The following is a 19,515-nucleotide window of genomic DNA, read 5'->3' on the forward strand; positions in this document are numbered from 1 at the left end:
TGCATTGTGATGCTCCCTTCGGTTCGAAGAGTTCATTTTAATTGACGCTATCTTTCTTTCTCGGTAGAATGTCAGATAATCGAACTTACAATTGTAAGAAGTGTAGTAACGTTAACAGTAGTTTGTCACCATGAAATGTATGGAAACTATATGTGTTGTTTTTTGGAGAAAACAGGTTTGTGTTTGTTCCGAGGACATTTTGTGAACAAGTTTATTATTGGTGGGATGATCTAGACCAGAGGAAACCCTTTTGACTGGATACACCAATCTGCTGCTTGTGTTTCATTAAATATAAACATTAATCTGATGCTGTCGTCCACAAAGTGGACTAAGCCCCTCTAAAGCCTTGTAGCCATTAAGAGATTGTAAGATGAAAAAATGAATCAATATATATGGCTGAGGTGAAATGTAAGATGTAAAAAAATGATGACAAAAAAATTCCTCTAGGTCACCTCACTAATAATAAAGCTTGTTCATAAAGTTTGATAACACGTTTATTAACGATATATTATATGCCAGTTTATCAATGTCTTTTGCAAGTTATTCGCAATTATTTATAACATACCAGTTTGTAATAAATAACACATGTTTATATGCATTGTAGCATGTGTAAATAATTATACAGAACGCCTAACAGATGTCCTCAAAGGCCAACCATAGAAACTTCCTTTTCGCTGCTGATGAATGTTGAAGTGAAGAATAAGCGTGAGGGTGTTCCAAATTTAAACAGCTCTGACCCCTCCCCTCATTCAATAAGGGCTCTCTCGTGTCATATCATAAGTCACTGGAGGGCTCAGTGAGGGGAGCATTTTAACTTCGATTAGAACGTAGCCCAGGTGTCATTCTCTGAGAAGGAGTTCAGCAGGACATCCAGCTCCTCTATAAAGTTGAGCGAGGGCCCAGGAGGATGATGGACGACAGTAATGTTTTGTTTCGTGGTGTAAAGGCCAGTAAGAGAAAAAAGTTTAAAAGGCAGAAACATTGACATTCTACCGTGGTTGTCTTTTTATGGAACGACCTCAATAAAACCAAATGACCTTGGCGTTAAAACTCTGGTTATGTTACTGTTAACGCTTCAACGGGTAGTCAAGGGAGACCGACTCTCCAGGAACCCCGGAACAGCTGGAGCCTCCATGTGTTATCCGGGACCGATAATGTTTTGCGATCGAGAGCAGAAGTCCTCCGATTAGTTCAGAAGTGTCTGTGATTGATAGCGCGTGGTGGCGGCGGCGGCAGATGGCCGGGGAACGGGGAGCCGAGCGGACGCCGCGGTGCTCACGGGACGCTCTGCCCTGTTTTGCAGCGTCTTCACCAACGGGGACGTGCTGGTTCCCCCAGCTCGCGTACTGATTCCCAGGTACACTCTGAGAAGCTGGGATGGCATTCTGGCCCTGGTGACTCAGAAGGTTCACCTGCGCACCGGGGCTGTGTACAGGTAGGACGGCGAAAAACGGAGCACCCTATGCTATGCTTGCTGGTTACATTACATTACATTGCTGGCATTTGTCTGAGGTTTTCACCCTGAGCGACTTACAATGAGAAGACTAGTGTATTAATTGGGGTTAAGAGCATCAGTAACCCGAGAGGTGGGAGGTCAATTCTCAGACCACAAATCTGAACAAATGTGCTTCTTCCTTATATCTGAGATCTCATTTCATAAAAAACGTACATAAAAAATCTATAGAACAAAGACAGCCAAACTGTGAAATACCCACCAACAATAAAGTTAAAAACAACACTCCCTCTGGCACACCACCCCTGTGAAATGTCTCCCTAGGAGTAATGCAGACCATTCAGATTGAACTTACTGAATGTTCTGTAACTATAACAGATCTTTCTGTAAACCCAAGAATAGTCTGTAGCTATCATTTGTGCTTATCAGTCAGTGTAGCTAAAATTTCAGACCTGTAAATGATTGGGCTATGTAAATAATTATGAGAGTAAATTGGGAGGAAATCCAGAAACAAATAGGGTCCTCCTTCCCCACTCCTTAATGCTGATCTGGAACATTCTTCCAGAAAGGCACAAGTAAATTTGCTGTCTCTCATTTGTGTCCATCAAAAGAATGACTAATACAGACAGGTATTTGATTCAATTGATTAAAACAAATTAGTTGTTCGATAGGACCTGAAAGAGCTAATTGACCAGCTAATTAAGTTTAATGGAGACGTATGCACCAAATTTAAACCCCCAGCAGCTGCCAGCTGCAGGAGTACTCATACCAGCCTGAACAAGGTAGGGGTTCTTTGGTTTGGACCAGTGATCCAAAACTCCAGGCCTGGGGTGTTGCAGTGTGTGGTTTCCTTTCAATTAACAGCCACTTTCAACCTTGGGAGTGAGGCTCATCGACTCTTCAGTCAATAAATGGCTCAATTAAGCACTTAAGTGCTGATACAGACAAAAAATGGTGGATGCTGTGGCCTAGGACTAGAGTTTGATACCCCTGATTTACAGATTACTGAGATATAATCTTCAGGGTGTGACACTCTGCTAATAGGATTACCTAGCCCTGCTTTATGAAATGATTAATTTGATGAATCTTACTCAGGATAGCTTGCGTAGTTTTTAAATTAGGATCCATATATTGATGAACTGACATATTCAGCACTGTTTAATTGGTTCTGGTAGAATGGATCATTGCAATTTTTGGTTTATTCCCATAAAAAATGAAGTGAGAATTTAGTGACAGTTTAGTGACAGCTTCAGTTAAACAGCCATAAATTTTATATTTGATTCTGTAACCGTAGCGACCCCAAGACCAATGGTCTTTCACTGGTAAAGGTAAATGGCTTTTCTCTCATAAAAGGCATCCCTGCCCCACGGCTGGAGAGTCTTGCTCACATTGCTTTCGCTGTGCCAGGATCTGCACATTGAAAGGGACTCCCCTACTGGGCTCCGCCGAGCTGGAAAATGGCCAGTATTATGTCGCCGTGGGTACGGAGAGATTCCGTTTCCTGCCGTACTTCCACTGGGTTCCCACCAGGGAGGTTATCCGTGACAACAGGCAGGGGTAAGTGCTTTTTTTAAATTAATCGATTGAGCTGCAATGACCAAATAACATTTTAAATCAAGTGCACTACAGCAATAGGAGAGTCAGGCTTTCCCCTCCAAAATTGGCAGTCCTTTGTTAGCAGTAGGGGCACCAGTTTATCTAGGGCGGTTTTCTCACCTGCAATTCAGTCATCCCTCAACAAGAGGTCAATAGAGCCTTCTAGTCAGTCAATTATCGCATTGCCCCTCTCCAATAATGTACGTCAATTGGTGGTAATTAAGCACAGTCAATGATTGGCTGCAGTGACCTTTCATATGCTGCTTTCACAGCGTAGAAATCCAGACCTGTAGTTGATAGCTTTGTAGAGTTGAGTGATCACTTTGTTTTTCTTTTCGAGCGATGGGAACTACACATAAAAAGTGCAATTATAGTACCGGGTCAAAAATGAAATAATCAAAACAATTATATAGTTAGCAGTTGTGTCGGCTTAAAAATCTATTTTTCTGTAATCGGTGTTGGTTGGAACAAGAAAATATCGTTTTGCCTTCTGCACAATATTTGGAAAACAATTTTCGTCTCTGTCCCAAATATCAATAGAGTGCCTTTTTTGTGTGCCAGCAATTGCCTTGTCAGTTTCTTGGCAACTTCTTTGAGTGGTTTGCTGTTATGAATGTCTAACGTGACCGTGCTGTCTATCTGTTTCATGCATTCCGATCTCTTTACTCTCAAACCAGTGGATTATTTCAAACAAAATTGTTTCACGCTCCACAAATAGTTTGACCGGTGTCCCTGAACCCTTGTCTTAGTCACAGCAGGTCCTGCATCTGTGCCAGCACGGCAGTATTCAGTGTGATGCCCGTATCCAGGTACACAAATCAGCAGTAGAAATGGAAGTAATGGGAACCGGGCAGTACAGCAGAATGCCACCTGCTCCATCTTGTTTTGCACAATTGCACAATTGTCCGTGCCATCTGCGACTGGCAAGTGACCACAGATATGCATCAGCTGGCACAACCGGTTCTCATGGCATTTCTTACGTGCGTGTTTACAATGCACGTAATTTAGGATTCGTCAACTTTTTCGAATGTCTTCAAGGGAGTTCTCACTCATGAACGCCTCTGTCAAATTTCAGATCAGTCAACTCATCAGTTGTTTTTTTTTTCCACAGACAGAGGATTCTCCTTGTTTATTTCAGACTGCAGTTGATGTTTCTGTCTGGCTTATTGCTGTTTTTTTTTGCACCTGTATGGATTCATTGCAAACTGTGAAAATTCTATGAACTCAGTCAGTGTGAAGTGTACCAGAAGGGTGCCATTGCAATCGGTTGCTCAAGGACCGGCTATGTTTAACATTCTGTCCATGTCGCATTCCTTCCTCTACCTGGTGTATTATGTCAACTAATTGCCTTCATGAGGAGCGCAGTTGATCACTGATAGTATTAGCCAGGTGATTGAAGCAGTCCAATTCCAACAGTGCCCCATGATGATTTAGATGGTAATGCAAGTTGAAATCATTTTGGGTCCTGTGCCCTAGATAAACTGGTGTCTCTAGTTACCAGTGACTTGATTTGTACCATTCATTGCATTTTGCTGTGGACAGTAGGTCCACACAGGTGGACATAGGTAGCATCACATGTGCTGCATTGCTGTTCTAACTTTCAGCAAGGTACCTGATCTAAATGGGTGTGCTGAATGGAGAATGGGTTAAACGTAAGCTGAGACACCCTGGAATGGGACCAAGCCAAGCACATAAATAATGCAACGATCAATCAATCAATCAGCTACTTCATCTTTATGCCTAATTAGTGCCACTTATAAAAAGGTTATCACACAATGCTCCAGAATTATGGAGGGAGATTAGCCTCAATAATATTGGCAATATTATTCCTGGTTGAGCACCGCCACCACAGAAGAAGACAGCCAGCTATTTGCATGTGGAGGAACAGCGAGAGAAAAGTCTCAAATTAAAAAAAAATGATAAAAAAGGAAACTCACAAACTTGCATCACTGAATACACAATGTCACTTGATCCGCAAATGCACATTCAACACTTCACAAGCCAAGTTTACATTTGGGAATGCTTGATTGAAAAAGGGAAAATATGTATTCACAAATATGTATGCATTTGTACAAATCAGTGCACCTTCAGTTAAACGACAATTTACAAGTTGAAAGATATTTGTTTGTACATAGTAAAACACAGTTTGACAGTTTTGTCTCTTATTTATGGATCATGACATACACATTTGTCATCTCCATACATAATGGAATTTTTTTTTTCTGGTGGGAATAGAAAATAAATAATTATTTTCACCATTGTGGCAAAACTGGAGCACTATTCCTTGAAAAAGTGTGACCAAGCTGAATTCCTGGAAAATAGCGAGGAGCAGATAAGAATATCTCAAACTCAAATGTATTAGAGGAAATAGACCAGTGCTTTTTAGTGCGACAGGGAGACTCAAGTCCTGTGATAGCAGCCCTACTCAAAATTGACAAAAATAATGCTCAGGATGGCTAAGAAAATACACTCTATTCAGGGAGTGTACACAAGGCTTTAAAGGCTACAGAAATACTGTTTTTGATAATCTGGAATCATAAACATTGTAATGCCTGCTGGGTTGTGCTCTCTGCGGGGAAATAGCTATCTTTTTTCTCTATACTTACAGCATGTAGTGTGAACCGACTTAATTATTATCATTTTATGAAATGGTTGTATGTCTTTTTTCAAATTAGAGTCCTGAGTGATTCTCTCCCGCCATTAAGGAAGAGCAAACATGCGAAAGAAATGGTGAGTACGCTCCGACAATTTTAATTTTTTAGCTCTGCAAACGGCAGAGAAATTCTCAGGCAGTCTGGATTACTGTGATTACTAATGTATGTTTTATTATTTGTTTAATAGTTTGTGTGTAATTGACTTGCTAATTTTTTTGCATTTAAAAGGCCTTTAGTGTACTGCAATAAGGAAGTGAAAACAAAGAGAAGTGTTAGGTTAGACCCGTAATTGACTACTTTTTGTGGAAGCTGTTCACTCTCTTAGAAAGGGACCGTAAATATCAAGCCTCATTCTCTTAGACTGGAATTGTATCTTTCAGGCTGAAAACGTGCAGGAGTACCCGATAAACAAGGCTTTCGCTCTTGGACTAGGTCCACAACCACCTAGTCCTTAATTTTTTCAGATTGTGACATTTACTTTCTTAGACCGGGACTGCAAAGGGCAAGACGTCTACTTTCTTAGACCGGAACGACACAGACCGTGACCATAAACACGTCTTTCACTCTCTCAAACGGGGACAATTTGTTCTTGTGATTAGGTTTCCCTCACATGGGTACACATCTGAAGTATTGTGGCCATTTAAGGATGGTGAAGAAAAAGATGTGTAACTTCTACACACAATGAAATTTTTATGGAAACACACACACGGAAGCGCCCCCCCTCCTCCCCCCACACACACACATGCACAAACAACCTGCACATTCAGCTGTTTGTATTGAGAGAAGTTCAGCATGAAATATTGGATGCCTGTTCAGAATAAACAAGAAAAATGACAGCTTCACCTTTGCCAATTTATCTAGTGGGAAAATGACTTGCAGGTGTTGCTTTAGGATGAATTGATTGTGCACAATAAGCACTATTTAAATGTAAGGACCTTTAATCACTAAAAGCAGGATAACTTCAAACGGATAATGGACTCAGACAGTAATTGCTGAATGCAATATTTATGTTTGTGGGTGTGTGTGTGTGTGTGTGTGTACGTACATGCATGCATGCGCACGTGTGTGTGTGTGTTTGTGCAAGTGAACATGTGTGTGGGTATATCTGGGTTTATTGCATTTTTATTATGGAGACATTTTAAAACTCATAACTTAATTGTTTTTTGCTGCCAGTAACATACATAATATCATACACATAATCACTCTTAGCATTATATCTATGCATTGACACATTTTATCTAAAATGTAAATCATTGTGGATCTTTACTGTTCTTTAATGTATTATTGAGAGAGTATTTGTCTTTGTGTAGTTTTTATGATTCAGTTTTTTGGTCTCCGTAAGGCTATAATGAAGACAATTCCAATCCTGGAGAACCGGTGTGTATGCAGGCTTTTGTTTTGCCAAATCACCCAGGCTAAATGAGCTAACTAGCTGTATATACCAACACTTGTTTATGTCACACATATAATTTTTCATATGAGGACAGTAGAACACAACATAACATAACATAATGACCAAGAACAGGCCATTCAGCCCATTTTTTGACTAAATTGTACCTTGTGCTCTGATTACCTACAGACTACATAGTACCTAACACTGTACCAAGCCCGGTCTTGAAAATCCCCTGAGTTTCTACCTCTACTATGTGACAGTCTTTGGCTGTCATTCATGTGCTTATCAGGAAATGTAGCTAAAATGTCAGATGGCATAAATGTTAGCGCTAATTAAGTAATTAAGGCCAGAAGTTGGCATGAAAACCAGAAACAGATATGGCCCTCGTTTCCCACCTCTGATGTAGACCTCTGTTTTGAGATTTATGTTGTCTTCCCATTTTGCACCAGAAGGTGGAGGCAGAGAGACAGCTATCAGGCAATCTCTCCTTCAGGTAATCCAGTATTGCTCATTCAATACTGCGGCACTGTACGCAGACCTAAAAGCGTGATCTTCCCTATTTCTGTCATGGACCGTGTTAGGACATGTGTCCTAATATTACTTTTTTTATGTAAATAAGTGCACAAACTAACTTTAGTACCTGATTTGCCTTATCTTGGAGTTTGTTATACTCCTAGAGTGTTTTCCCTCCCTGTACATGGCTTTTCCCATTTGTTTCAGCATTTTGAATTTCTTTCTAAGTCAGCATTCCCTAACAGGGTAACCTCATTGGACATAAATGCATCTTAGCATCTCTCTGCCCTTTTGTAGGAATATGAATTAAAATATGTTTTATTACGTACATTTCTTAAAACATATGTCAGCTAATAAGTGTCACTGATTACAAACCAGCCCAGTCAGCACATCTCCCTCTCACCCTTAAAAGAAGTGTGGGGCAGCACGTTTAGGCCATAAAACCTCAGGAAGTGTTCTGATTCAATGTACCGGCGACTCATATATCAGCAATAGCTGAGTCAGTGACCTGGACCATGTTCACAGATGCATACTTGCACATGGTGCACACTTGGTAGTACAGGCTGATGAGGTCAATACAGCAGAACGAGGTCAGGACAGGTTGATGCGGTCAGAACAGCATTATGAGGTCACAAAAGGACAGTGAGGTCATTAGAGCAGGGTGATACTGGTATGGAGCAATGTGATGTCAACACAACATGATGAAATAAGTACAGGGTGATGAGGTCACTACAGCACAATGAGGTCAGTACTGGTTTCTGAGGTCAGTACAGCACAGTGATGTTTAGGTTCCTGATGCTAACGGGTGTACTGTAGCTTAGCTTGGTAACAGTGGTTAATAATGGAGCACGGTGGTGGAAAGGACATGTATCCAGTGTGCTCATCGCTGCAGCACAAGATGTGATTACACTACCCTGCCAGGTGCACTGAGAACAATGCCATGCATCGGACATTACATTAGATGGCATTACTTATTTATGATACACCGAGCGACCTGTAGAGCTTGCATTTTATTCATTATCAATTTATGCTTGAGGGTATTTACTGAGGCAGGCTCAGCTAAGTGATGTCACGACAGGGTCCCCACAGCAGTTCAAACCTGCAACCTTCTGGCTACACATGCTGCCCCTTAACTGCTCTGCTCATGTGCTGGTATCACTGACAGCTTGTCCCAGATGACTTCATTAGGGGGCATTCTATTCTCTCTGACCAATGTATTTGCAAACAACATTTAGACATTAGACCAGGGCTGCCCAATCCTGTTCCTGGAGATTTACCGTCCTTTCATTTCAACCCATTGCAATTTTGTTTTCATTTCAACCCTAACTCGGCACCCCTTGATTGTACGAATTAGCAGCTCAATTAGATTTCTAGTTGTGGAACAAGGTGCACTTTGTTAGGGTTTCAGTGAAAACCTACAGGATTGTAGATCTCCAGGAACAGGGTTGGACAACCCTGCATTAGACATTTTACCCCAACATTGACTTTTTATCTTTAATGTTTTTTAAAATTCTGTTCGTATTGTATCGGTAGAGAATCGTGTTACGTTCCAGTCGGTTTATTGTTCAACCTGTTCAAATGCATTTGGTTTTGATTGTGTGAACTTTGCTCTTGTTGTGAATTGCAGTTTATTGTTTCATTAACTACCAAAAAGAGAGGAAATATAATTTCAGGTTGCTCCCAATTGGTCTCCTTGCTCTGTGCCACTCAGTGCTCTGATGCCACAGGAAAGTGGTTTGTTAGGAATGTACGCTTCGGAGCTCTCATCTCGCAGCTCACGCAAGAAAGTGAGCAGGTGGGATGCACTGAGAGAATATTAAAGCGTTACTGAACGCTCATTTCTCTCCGGGCTGCAGTCATCGAGCGAGCCCGCCCCCAGTTTGTACGGAAACCCACAGAAGGCCTGTGAAATTCAAAGGAATGTCAACTGGCATCGCCTGTACGTTTAAAAGTGAAGAAACGTATGAGTTAGTATTGTGCCCCTCCCGAGCCCCCTGTGCTAGCAGGTGAGCAGTCAGCATTAGCCTGAAGTTAATTCTTGTAGAAGAAAGCTGAATCTTCCGCGACCCAGCTGCGGGTCGACCAGTAGCGCAGCGGCTAACTGGAAAAAAGCACTGAGCCAAAAACCCCCCCTCCGTCCCCTCTGAGGCCCAGATCTCACCCTTGCTGCCTAATGATTGTGTAGAACCCCCCCCCCCCCCCCCAAAAAAAAAAGAACCAAAGCGCACTACGACAAAGAATTCATTCAGCTGTGCATGTTGCAATCTGCGAAGGCCCGCAAACTCTTACAACAGTTTTTTTCTCCTTCCCTCTTTCTTTCTCTTTTGCGTGCGCTCTCTCTCTCTCTCTCTCTCTCTCTCTCTCTCTCTCTCTCTCTCTCTCTCTCTCTCTCTCTCTCTCTCTCTCTCTCTCTCTCTCTCTCTCTCTCTCTCTCTCTCTCTCTCTCTCTCTCTCTCTCTCTCTCTCTCTCTCTCTCTCTCTCTCTCTCTCTCTCTCTCTCTCTCTCTCTCTCTCTCTCTCTCTCTCTCCTCTCTCTCTCTCTCTCTCTCTCTCTCTGTCTCTCTCTCTCTCTCTCTCTCTCTCTCTCTCTCTCTCTCTCTCTCTCTCTCTCTCTCTCTCTCTCTCTCTCTCTCTCTCTCTCTCTCTCTCTCTCCCTCTCTCCCCTTCCCCAATCCGGCTCCCGAGCCCCCCGCTCTCATCAATACGCGTCTGCCGTCTGCCCCGAAGAATAAGCTATCCCCTGGAAGCCGCTTCCCCCCTTTAAGCCCGTTTGGATCCCCCATTGTTTGATCTGGCTTGATAAATAAGACGAATGCGCTTAGATATGCGCGGCCGGCCCGTTCCATCAATAAATGATTAGCGAGCCGCGCTCCCGGGTGATTGATTGACTGCGCGTAGGATCTATTGGAAACACATGAATTCAATACCGGCGGGAGTCCGCCGCGCTTCGGAGCGTGTCGGCTGACGAAAAAAATTGAGGTCAATGAAAAACGCGAGAGCGAGACGGAAGAACGGGGAGCAGAGAACAAGTTTGGGGGGTTTTTATTTTGTGTGCGTTAACCGCGAGCGCGAAACGTGTGCGCGCGCACCCACGTAGGCACAGAGACACACACCAGCTCGGGTGCGAGCGGCCACACGCACGCGTGTTCGGATGTACAAAGGCGAGGGTAGCCAAAGTCGTGTAATGTGCGCGCGTGTGCTTGTGTATATAAGTGAAGGTGATGTTTGAGCGCGTGTGTCTGTGTGCGATATTGTGTTTTTGTGCTTCCCCTCAGTCTCCAGAGTTCAGAGTGCGGTCTCTGGGAGATGAGGTGGAGAACCCTGCCAGGGGGAACCTGAAAAAACACGCGGATTCCTACTTCCATGCCAAGCCGGAAAGAGAGAGACCACACAAACAGGCCTCCGCAGTCCCACATCTGCTGACAGCGGGGGGTAGGTGTCTCATCTCCCCACATCCGTCTTCTCAGCAGGTTGCAGGTATACGCTCTCTCTCCCCACAACCTGGGCCTTTTGAAGATTGAGAAGCATGTCTGCAAGTCTGTCTATATATAGTGTATATGCATGTGTGAGCATGTGCATGTACTGTATGTGTGTTTGCATGAGAGTGAGAGAGAGTTATGTCTTTGTGTATGTGTGTATGTGTGTGTGCTGGATATAGGAGAGGCTTTGGATACATATTCCTTTGACTTCACAAATCACCTTAGGTCTGTGTTTGTCTATGTGTGTATGTATGTGTGTGCGTTTGTGTGTGCGTATGTGTGTGCAGACTTTTTAACTCACCCTTCTGAGATGGACCTACATCAGGGAAGCATGTTTGCCACCTTTAGAAAGAGCACGGCCCCTTTTGAGGCTTCAGACAGGGTACAAGGGTTCAAGGATACGAATCATACCGTAAACGCACTCAATCGGGGCATTCGTTGAGGGCAGGCAGGCCAGGCTTAGTTACGCGCACAGTAACGCACTTGCTCCAAAGTTCCTGCAACCAGCCCGTTTCTTTTCACACTGCAGTCCACTTACTGAACTGCTAGCTGCTAGCAAAACTGGTGCAAACAGACTGCACATGCTCAGTAGACCAGATGAGATGCTCTTGAATGATGAGGCGGGGGGAACTAAAAAAATAAGTAAAAAAAAACAGTGACCAGTGTCATGACCTTGCTATGTGGAGATACCCGCTAAGTACAGTAATTACAAGCTGACAGCGATGATGCCATAGTTTGACACATAACCACCATGGTGACGACCTCATCGCCTCAGTCACTTTATGCCTGTGGGCCCTTTTTATAAAGGCAGCTCACTAGAGCCTCCCTGGCTGGCCCTTGGACACCGGATTGCCCTGCAAACCAAAGCTGGGCTATAAACTCATTATAACTGTTAGAAAAGTGAGCCATGGGCTTCCTTTTAACTGCATTAAGCCACCGCTGAGGGACGGGCAAGCGCAGGGTGACACCGTGTCAGAATCATTAATGTCGGCCAGTGTGTGCGCGCGTACGTCTGCGTGTCGGGATGGGCTGGGGTTCGCCATTAAAATGTAAAAGCGCTGAGGAAAATGGCTCATTAACTCAGGAGGCCTGCAAATGCTAAAAAGCTAATCCTTTCTCAGTTTCCAGCAGATGCCGTTGGGGGAGCTCGGTGCTCACGCGCACATGTGTGTATGTGTTGCGTGCGTTTTGGACATCGCGTCTCTAACGTTTCGGGGCTGAGGCAGCCCAGCCAATTGTCTGGAAACGTTCACAAGAGCCCCGCTGTCGTGATCACTGATGGGTTCGGTCCCAGCTACCCTGGAGAACGGAATTAGCCCGTGGCAGCTAAAAGCAATAAAGCTAATCCAATTTGTCCTGAGATACAGGGAGCTGTAACCCGTAGCATACCAAAAGGTTGCCGTCTCCATCCTTCGCACACTTACTTCAGATGCTTGCTGGGGCTTTTGTAACCACAACAGCCTGATTCTCATGTATATCATAAAGATGATATTTACTTGTAATGAGGAACTCCTTCTTCTGGAAATATTTACAGAAGAGGAATACTTTTATTTAACTGAAAAGTGCACTGCTAATTCTGTGGACTGTAGACTTTATGGGTAGGCTGTGGCTCTGACCTAAGGAGGCAGCTTCATAAATGGCATTACCCCGTTACTCAATGATTCAACGAGTGGTTCCCCCAAAGATGCTGTAGTACCTTTATTTTACCAATAGGTGACAGGAAAGCACCAATAAAAGGATCCGTAAAAGCAGGGAATGATGCCCATTAAAAAAAAATATATATTTTAACAAAAGCAATCTTTTTTAAAATATTATTATTATTTTTAATGTACATCTTTTTGACATGCATTTATGTTGGGGTGGTGTCTTGGTTTGTTGCACATAAAGCCCTATAATTAAAGCCTCAAAATACATGTTTGTGCAGTTTGGAAAAGAGAATAATTTGCAGATACACAGTACTGTGCAAAAGTCTTAGGCACCTGTAAAAAAATGCTGTACAGCTAAGATGCTTTCAAAAATAATGAAATGAAAGGTTATAAATATCGAAAAAATAATATAAAGAGCAGTAAATAGTTAAAAACTAAATAAAATCAATGTTTGGTGTGACCACCCTTTGCCTTTAAAACTACATCAATTCTCTTAGGTACGCTGTCCTGCAGTTTTATATCAGCTGGTAGGTTGTTCCAAGCATTTTGGAGAACTTGCCACAGTTCTTCTGCATATTTTGGCTGTTTTGCTTGCTTCTGGCTCTCCAGGTAATCCCAGAGACCCTTGATCAAGTTTTTATCTGAAAAGTAGTCTATTACTTAAATTATTATTTATTTAACAAAATACAATTTCATTTTTTGGAAAATTCATGTTTGGAAATCTCAAATTTGCTCTTTTCTACTGACATACTAATGCAGAAAACATATTGTTTTCTGCATTAGTGTGTCAGTATAAGACCAAATATATATTATATATTATATTTAAAAAGCTAGGGTGCCTAAGACTTTTGCACAGTACTGTATAGTTAAATGTAAAAGTCAATTTGGATAGTGAAACATTTCTTGTTGGTTGATTCTACAGCACATTGGATATGAAATAAAATAATGAATATGAGTTAGGAATTACAGCCTTAGCTTTCTTGTGCATGAACTAATGATACAAACACACTGATGGCCGAGAAACAACTAGGCGGCCAACTGTCCAATTAATTTTGCTTCCCTAAAATGAGGGAGCTATGTATAAAAATGACTGTAATTCCGAAACGGGTCACCCAATGTGGATGTAAATGGCCTCAAATTAAAAATGACAACATGCACTTTAACTTCATATTCATTATTATATTTCACATCCAGTGTGCTGGAGTACAGAGCCAAAGCAACAAAAATTGTGTCACTGTCCCAATACATTACTGTATAAACATCACTTTCTTAAACATGAGATTTGCCTTTATGACTACATGTGTGACTGGCATGGAATATATTGTGACATGGGACACAACTGGCATGCTTGGTAAAGAGGTAGGTTCTCAAAGATCATAAATCTATCAAATCGTAAATTAGACCGAATTGGGCGATTGCAATGTGCTTAGCTGGAATTTAAACCTCATGTTTAAACCCCAAGACCACAGAACTGCTGGTTCTGTGGTCTAGGTGTTTAAACACTTGTGTTTAGGTGTTTAGAGTTACGCATGTAACCGTGGTTCTGTGAATTCCGGATGACCGTCAAGGGGAATCCTAGTGATAGGTGCAGTTTGAGGCCCGTCTTTGAACACACTTGGTCAATTGCAGCATGCTTAGCTGAAGTTAAAACCTCAGGTTGTATTTCATTCCTCCTGACCGTGAGAAACGGCGCTGAAAGCACTGGATCTTCATCACTAGACCATGTAAAAACAAAGTCACGGGTGACGTAGATGACTTTACGCAGCATGCCCCCCATAAATCATCTACATATCATCTGCACATCTCATTTCATTGCATTACAGGTTTCATTACAGGCATTTAGCAGACGCTCACAAGATTCTGAGTGACAGGGAACTCTGGTGGTCATCCGGAATTCATAGAACCGTAGTTACATGCGTAACTCTCATTATATATCATTCCTCCTGACCATCAGAGATTGTGCTTATAGCACTAGATGGCTCAAACCAGCATAGTCATGAGGAAACTTAACCATCTCATGACTGCAAGGGTGCTGGAAAGAAGGCTGCTGAAACAGCATGCTGAGTGGCTACGGTGATCTATAGAAACGTCAACAATACATAGTGAAGTGCAGGTTGGTGCAGCGCATATATTCTTTAATGGTATGCCATTCAAGGCATTCCAGGAGGTAGACCTGTACCGGGTGGAATAGCCATCATGTGGCCATCATGGCAGTCCTACAAAGGCTGGCTGTTGCCCAAACATATGCCTTGAAGTACACACACTAGGCACTGTTACTCCCATTACAACCCCTTTTCCATACTAGGCTTGGGGGGTTAAGGTTCCCTACACAATCCTCTGATTTATCTGAAAAGGAGATAGACATTTTGGGAGAAAAGATGGGTTCTGCCTCAGTATGACCCCTGAGCCATCAAGGTTCCACCGCATGCAACTTGCATGCAGCTAACAGGGTGTGAAGCTCTCCATCATATTTCACAGATGCAATGGTCCAAAGAAATGCATCCTAATAGATAGCCACTTCAATTGGGTCTCACCCATGGAATTTTGCAGATCTGGTCCACCACATCTGGGTGGAGTCTCCACTCCCCCAGGGAAGGCTTCTGGTGGGACAGAAAGTCTGTCACTTGATTGAATGTGCCAGGCATATTCACAGCTCTGAGGAGTAACAGATGACAAAAGGCCCAGGTGTGAAATTACTGTGCCACCCACAAAGCTGCTGCTGACCTGGTTCCCCCTTGGTGGTTGAGCTGATAGACAGCAGAGGTGCTGCCTGTCTGCATAAGAATATGCGTGACCAGGACCAGGACTCCAGGACCGTTTAGCCACATTTGCATGGGATGCAAGGGGACAAGGCCCAATGGTAATATTGCTGATGCTGCAGTCAGCACTTCCAGCAGCTGGAGGAAGGGAGTGAAACGCTTAAGAATGTCTAAAGCATTGCCCAGAAGGACCACCTTGCCAGGATACAGGTACCGACCCTCTCCCCAAGTCAGCAAACTTCTGGCTAACTTGGCCTACTCGCATGTTGCATTCCAGAGTCTGCTGTGCAGCTGGTCTGAACACCTGACTTGGCACTACTGGAACCAAACAAAGAATCCTTCACCCTCTCTCTGATAAGAGGGACTGAGACAGCCTGACCTGGCGACATACCACTGTTCCTTGACATAAAAGCAAAAGCCTGGAGTGATGCATCACCCAGAGTCTGAGCCATCACATCACCTGATTCATGCAGTGTGAGATAAGGCCAGAATAAGGTGGGGCATAGAGTTGCCAATGTGATCCATGTAGGCTGCTATGTCATAACCACTTATGAGCAGATTATCTGTCATAGGGCACTATGGTCAGGGACAGTGGGAATTTGCTTTGAGGGTTTCATCAGGGGAAATTATGAGGTGATATTTGGATCTGTAGGGGGGCTCTGCTCACCCCATAGTTACCTGCATGCTGTATAGCAGCCAAATGTCTGCTATCACTTGTGTGGTGGAACAGCGATTTTGGGTCTGCACAACATCTCTGCAGCTCCTCAATGAAGGGAGTCAATGGGGGGAATGCTGAAGGCTGCAGGCTGTTCGTTTTGCTTGAAAAATGCACTGGATGTAGCAGTCTGCATAGGGACACTGTCCAGGTCTGGCCAAGGCTAAGCTATACTTATGGCAGGCTGTATGGTGGTCCTCTCTGGTTCCGAACCCCCCCAACGTCACACTCTTGGGGCATTGTGTTTTACACATGAAAGAGAGTTTTATAGTCATAAAACCAACAGTAGGAGGTTGCTGTAGTCAGTCAGGAGAGCTCGCAGGAGTAGTGACTGTTGCAGGAGTGGCCTGTGCTGGAGGTTCAATATGAGGGCCTTGGTCACTTTTGGCGCTGTGTAACCTGAACCCAAGCTGGGTCATCGGACCCCTCACTGCATTGTGCGCACGTGCAGGGGCGGCCGGCCCTGGAGAGTTTCGGGGAGCACTTGTTTTTGTTGAGGTGAGTTTACTGTGTAATCAGCTGCTTTAATTGATCAATGAAGTGTCCAGTAATAAGAGACGTCAGCTGAACATGTGGCTCTTCTGGACCAGGTGTGGCTGATCCTACACAAGTCTGTTAGATGCATGCATCACTTAGGAGCCCCTCCAAACAGTGTATGTGAAACAGCTGTATTTGTTTTTCAATAAGTCAGAGTATCCAGGCCCCTCCACAGCCTATGTAGTAATAATAATAATAATAATAATTTACTACACTTATATAATATATTTCTTTATGTAAAATAATATAATGTTATTGTAAAAATGTAATCCTCTTTTAAGAAGTCAGAACCATACTTTATTCAGCGCAACTTTCCGGGGGTTGACTTGTAAAACAGAAAAAAAAGTAAACGTCTAGACTTGCAATAACCTTCAGTCCCACCGTGCACTCTATATAAATGAATTGATTGAAGGAATTATTGATCACCTCTGAAGCTGAAGGAAAAAACGGAGGAATAAAAAAGACGATGGCGCGCGGGCGTCTGACTGACTGCAACGCGCCGGGAGTAACAGTGATTAATGGCTTTCCTCAGAGGGCGGTGTGTTCAGAGCCAAAGGCAGGAGGAAGGAAATGGCGGGAGCGACAGAAGTACAAGAAGACAGAGGGATGAAGGCCGACTTGCCCATTGATCAGGTAGAGACCGCTGGCGGTAAATGAAACCTACAGCCAGCAAGGTGAAACAAAATGGCCCCCGATTCAATCAACGTTCGTCCTTAAATTTCCCTTGCAAATAGACACAGGTATCTGGCAAGTTCAGCAATCACCAGAACAAACTCATTGGCATTTGTCCTTAGCTTTGACTCGCGATTATGCTGAAATGCAAGTGTCGCAAGTTGGTTGATCAGTCCATTCCCTTCCCTCCTCAAAGTGTGTTTGTAAAGAAACAAAGCTAACGTAAAGAACTAAATTTTTTTGGTTGTGAGTCATTGCTTAGAACAAATGTTGATTGAGTTCAGGCTCGTGGTAATGCTGTTTTATCAGTCCATTGTAAAAGCACCAAATGCAAATGCTTGTCGCATGCAATATGCATCCTGCATAGAAAAGAGTTGCATCAAGTAACTTGATTTAACTGTAGGCTGGGGTTACAAGTGAGGGTTACAAGTGAAGTACAAGTACTCATAAGCTGGATCATGTTGCCTGTCTTGTGAGTTCTGTGAGTACTTATTCCATTGACAGACTGAAGCCAAGGTCATTGAAGAGGAGCAATGCAATCACAGCAAGATTCACACCAGAAGTGGGCAGCAGACCCCCAGTGAAGCTGTCCCAAAACAGCCCGAGACATCAGGCACTCTGAGGCCTGTTTCAGTGGGCTCCAGGAAGGTCGGTGAAACTAGCACCAGCTTGACTTAGCTCCTTTTAGCACATTTTAGCGACTGCAAAATGCCGCCCTGGCCTCATTCGGTTTCCTTTCCACCGGCAGATCTCTGGCAGTACTTCGCCGAGCCCGAGTGAGTCTGGAGGAGTCCTTTGCCTCAGCCCCGGTGCCGACACGCTGCCACTGCCCCCAGCTGGAACGGAGAGAGAGGTGCGTAGTTGTTTATTAGAGCAGAGCTACCACTCAGTGCATAGTGTTCTACAGCTCGACTGACTGAATCATGCCTTTCATTAAAACGAAATGCTCCCAAAGAGGTTTTGCAGTCTACCATTCAGCAGTTATCCTGAGTAGACCCAGTCTCTTAAAATGCTCACCATTAACTGCTGGGGGAAGCTGAACGGGCATTTAAAAGTCAAATTTCATACATGCGCCAATGATGAAACCGTAATGGATTATTAAAGGCCTTATATCTTCATCCTAAACTGACTATAGATTTATTAATGGGATTTCATGGGATAGTCTGTGACAGAACTTCCAATCATCGCAAGAGCGGCGCTTTCCGTCCGAGTCACTTTAGAAGAAGCGTGACGTGGCTTTGAAATGGCCAATCAGTTCTGCACTGAACTACAGCTCTCGTGAATATTTATCAGCAGGCTTAGATCTGATTCTAATTGCTGTCTAAAATATGAGCAGTGTCTTTAAAACTCGTAGAATCAAACAGGATATAGGCCTCACTTTGTGCATATTAACGGGTTTGGAGACACAACACTTTTCGCATTCTAGAATGCACTGCTCTATCACAGACAGTAAACTCGCCGAAGTTGCTCATCTACCTGGACTAGAATATCTTTGATGAATCAGTCTTGCTCAGCCAAGTGTCTGTTTACAGCTTCCTCTTCCACTCTTTGCATATAGTGTACCCATAAGCAATATCTCAGGCTATCTTTTTCCAAATTCATTTTCAGTTTAACATTAGAGGCCCAAGGACTTATGGTTTACAGTAATGAGGTGTCATTTAAATACATTTATTCCGTCCCGATACATTTCAGCAAATCATTACATGTGCATTGTCCAACTCAGTAATGAGCCCATTCCCTGGCTGGCTCTTTGTAATGCCGAGCAATTTCATTCTGTTCCGAAACCCAAAGCCATCAACTCCCTTTGACCCAATCAGCAAGCAAGCATTTCTTTTTAATGCAAACCATCATTCCAAGCAAGAGCAGTTACAACAAAGGGAGATGTTTAAGCACAATGACAATATTGCTGAAGTGTGCTCTTTTGTAATAAAGGTAATTCTTATCTAAATAATTATTGACTCCACGGGGCAGTTATTGCCTTGGTAAAGGCCACATCAATAAGATTTTTCATTAATTGCCACATTTACTTGGATGGGAACGTTGCTGATTCAGAATTAACATAGACCCAGAGAATAGCCAAGACACAAAAGAGCTGAAT

The 19,515-nt window shown here is 43.3% G+C and overlaps 1 protein-coding gene across 1 annotated transcript in view; it reads left to right on the forward strand.

Annotated features, from left to right (window-relative positions):
• LOC118211545 (doublecortin domain-containing protein 2) overlaps nt 1–19,515 on the forward strand; it is a 33,825-nt gene that overhangs the window by 5,363 nt on the left and 8,947 nt on the right. Inside the window, exons 4-10 of the mRNA XM_035388846.1 lie at nt 1,304–1,435; nt 2,861–3,010; nt 5,725–5,779; nt 10,885–11,041; nt 17,278–17,378; nt 17,922–18,065; nt 18,166–18,270. Coding sequence (XP_035244737.1) covers nt 1,304–1,435; nt 2,861–3,010; nt 5,725–5,779; nt 10,885–11,041; nt 17,278–17,378; nt 17,922–18,065; nt 18,166–18,270 — 844 coding nt within the window. The remainder of the gene's footprint in view (nt 1–1,303; nt 1,436–2,860; nt 3,011–5,724; nt 5,780–10,884; nt 11,042–17,277; nt 17,379–17,921; nt 18,066–18,165; nt 18,271–19,515) is intronic.

The sequence above is a fragment of the Anguilla anguilla genome, chromosome 1 (genome assembly GCF_013347855.1).
Source record: "Anguilla anguilla isolate fAngAng1 chromosome 1, fAngAng1.pri, whole genome shotgun sequence".
NCBI classification, from domain to species: domain Eukaryota; kingdom Metazoa; phylum Chordata; class Actinopteri; order Anguilliformes; family Anguillidae; genus Anguilla; species Anguilla anguilla.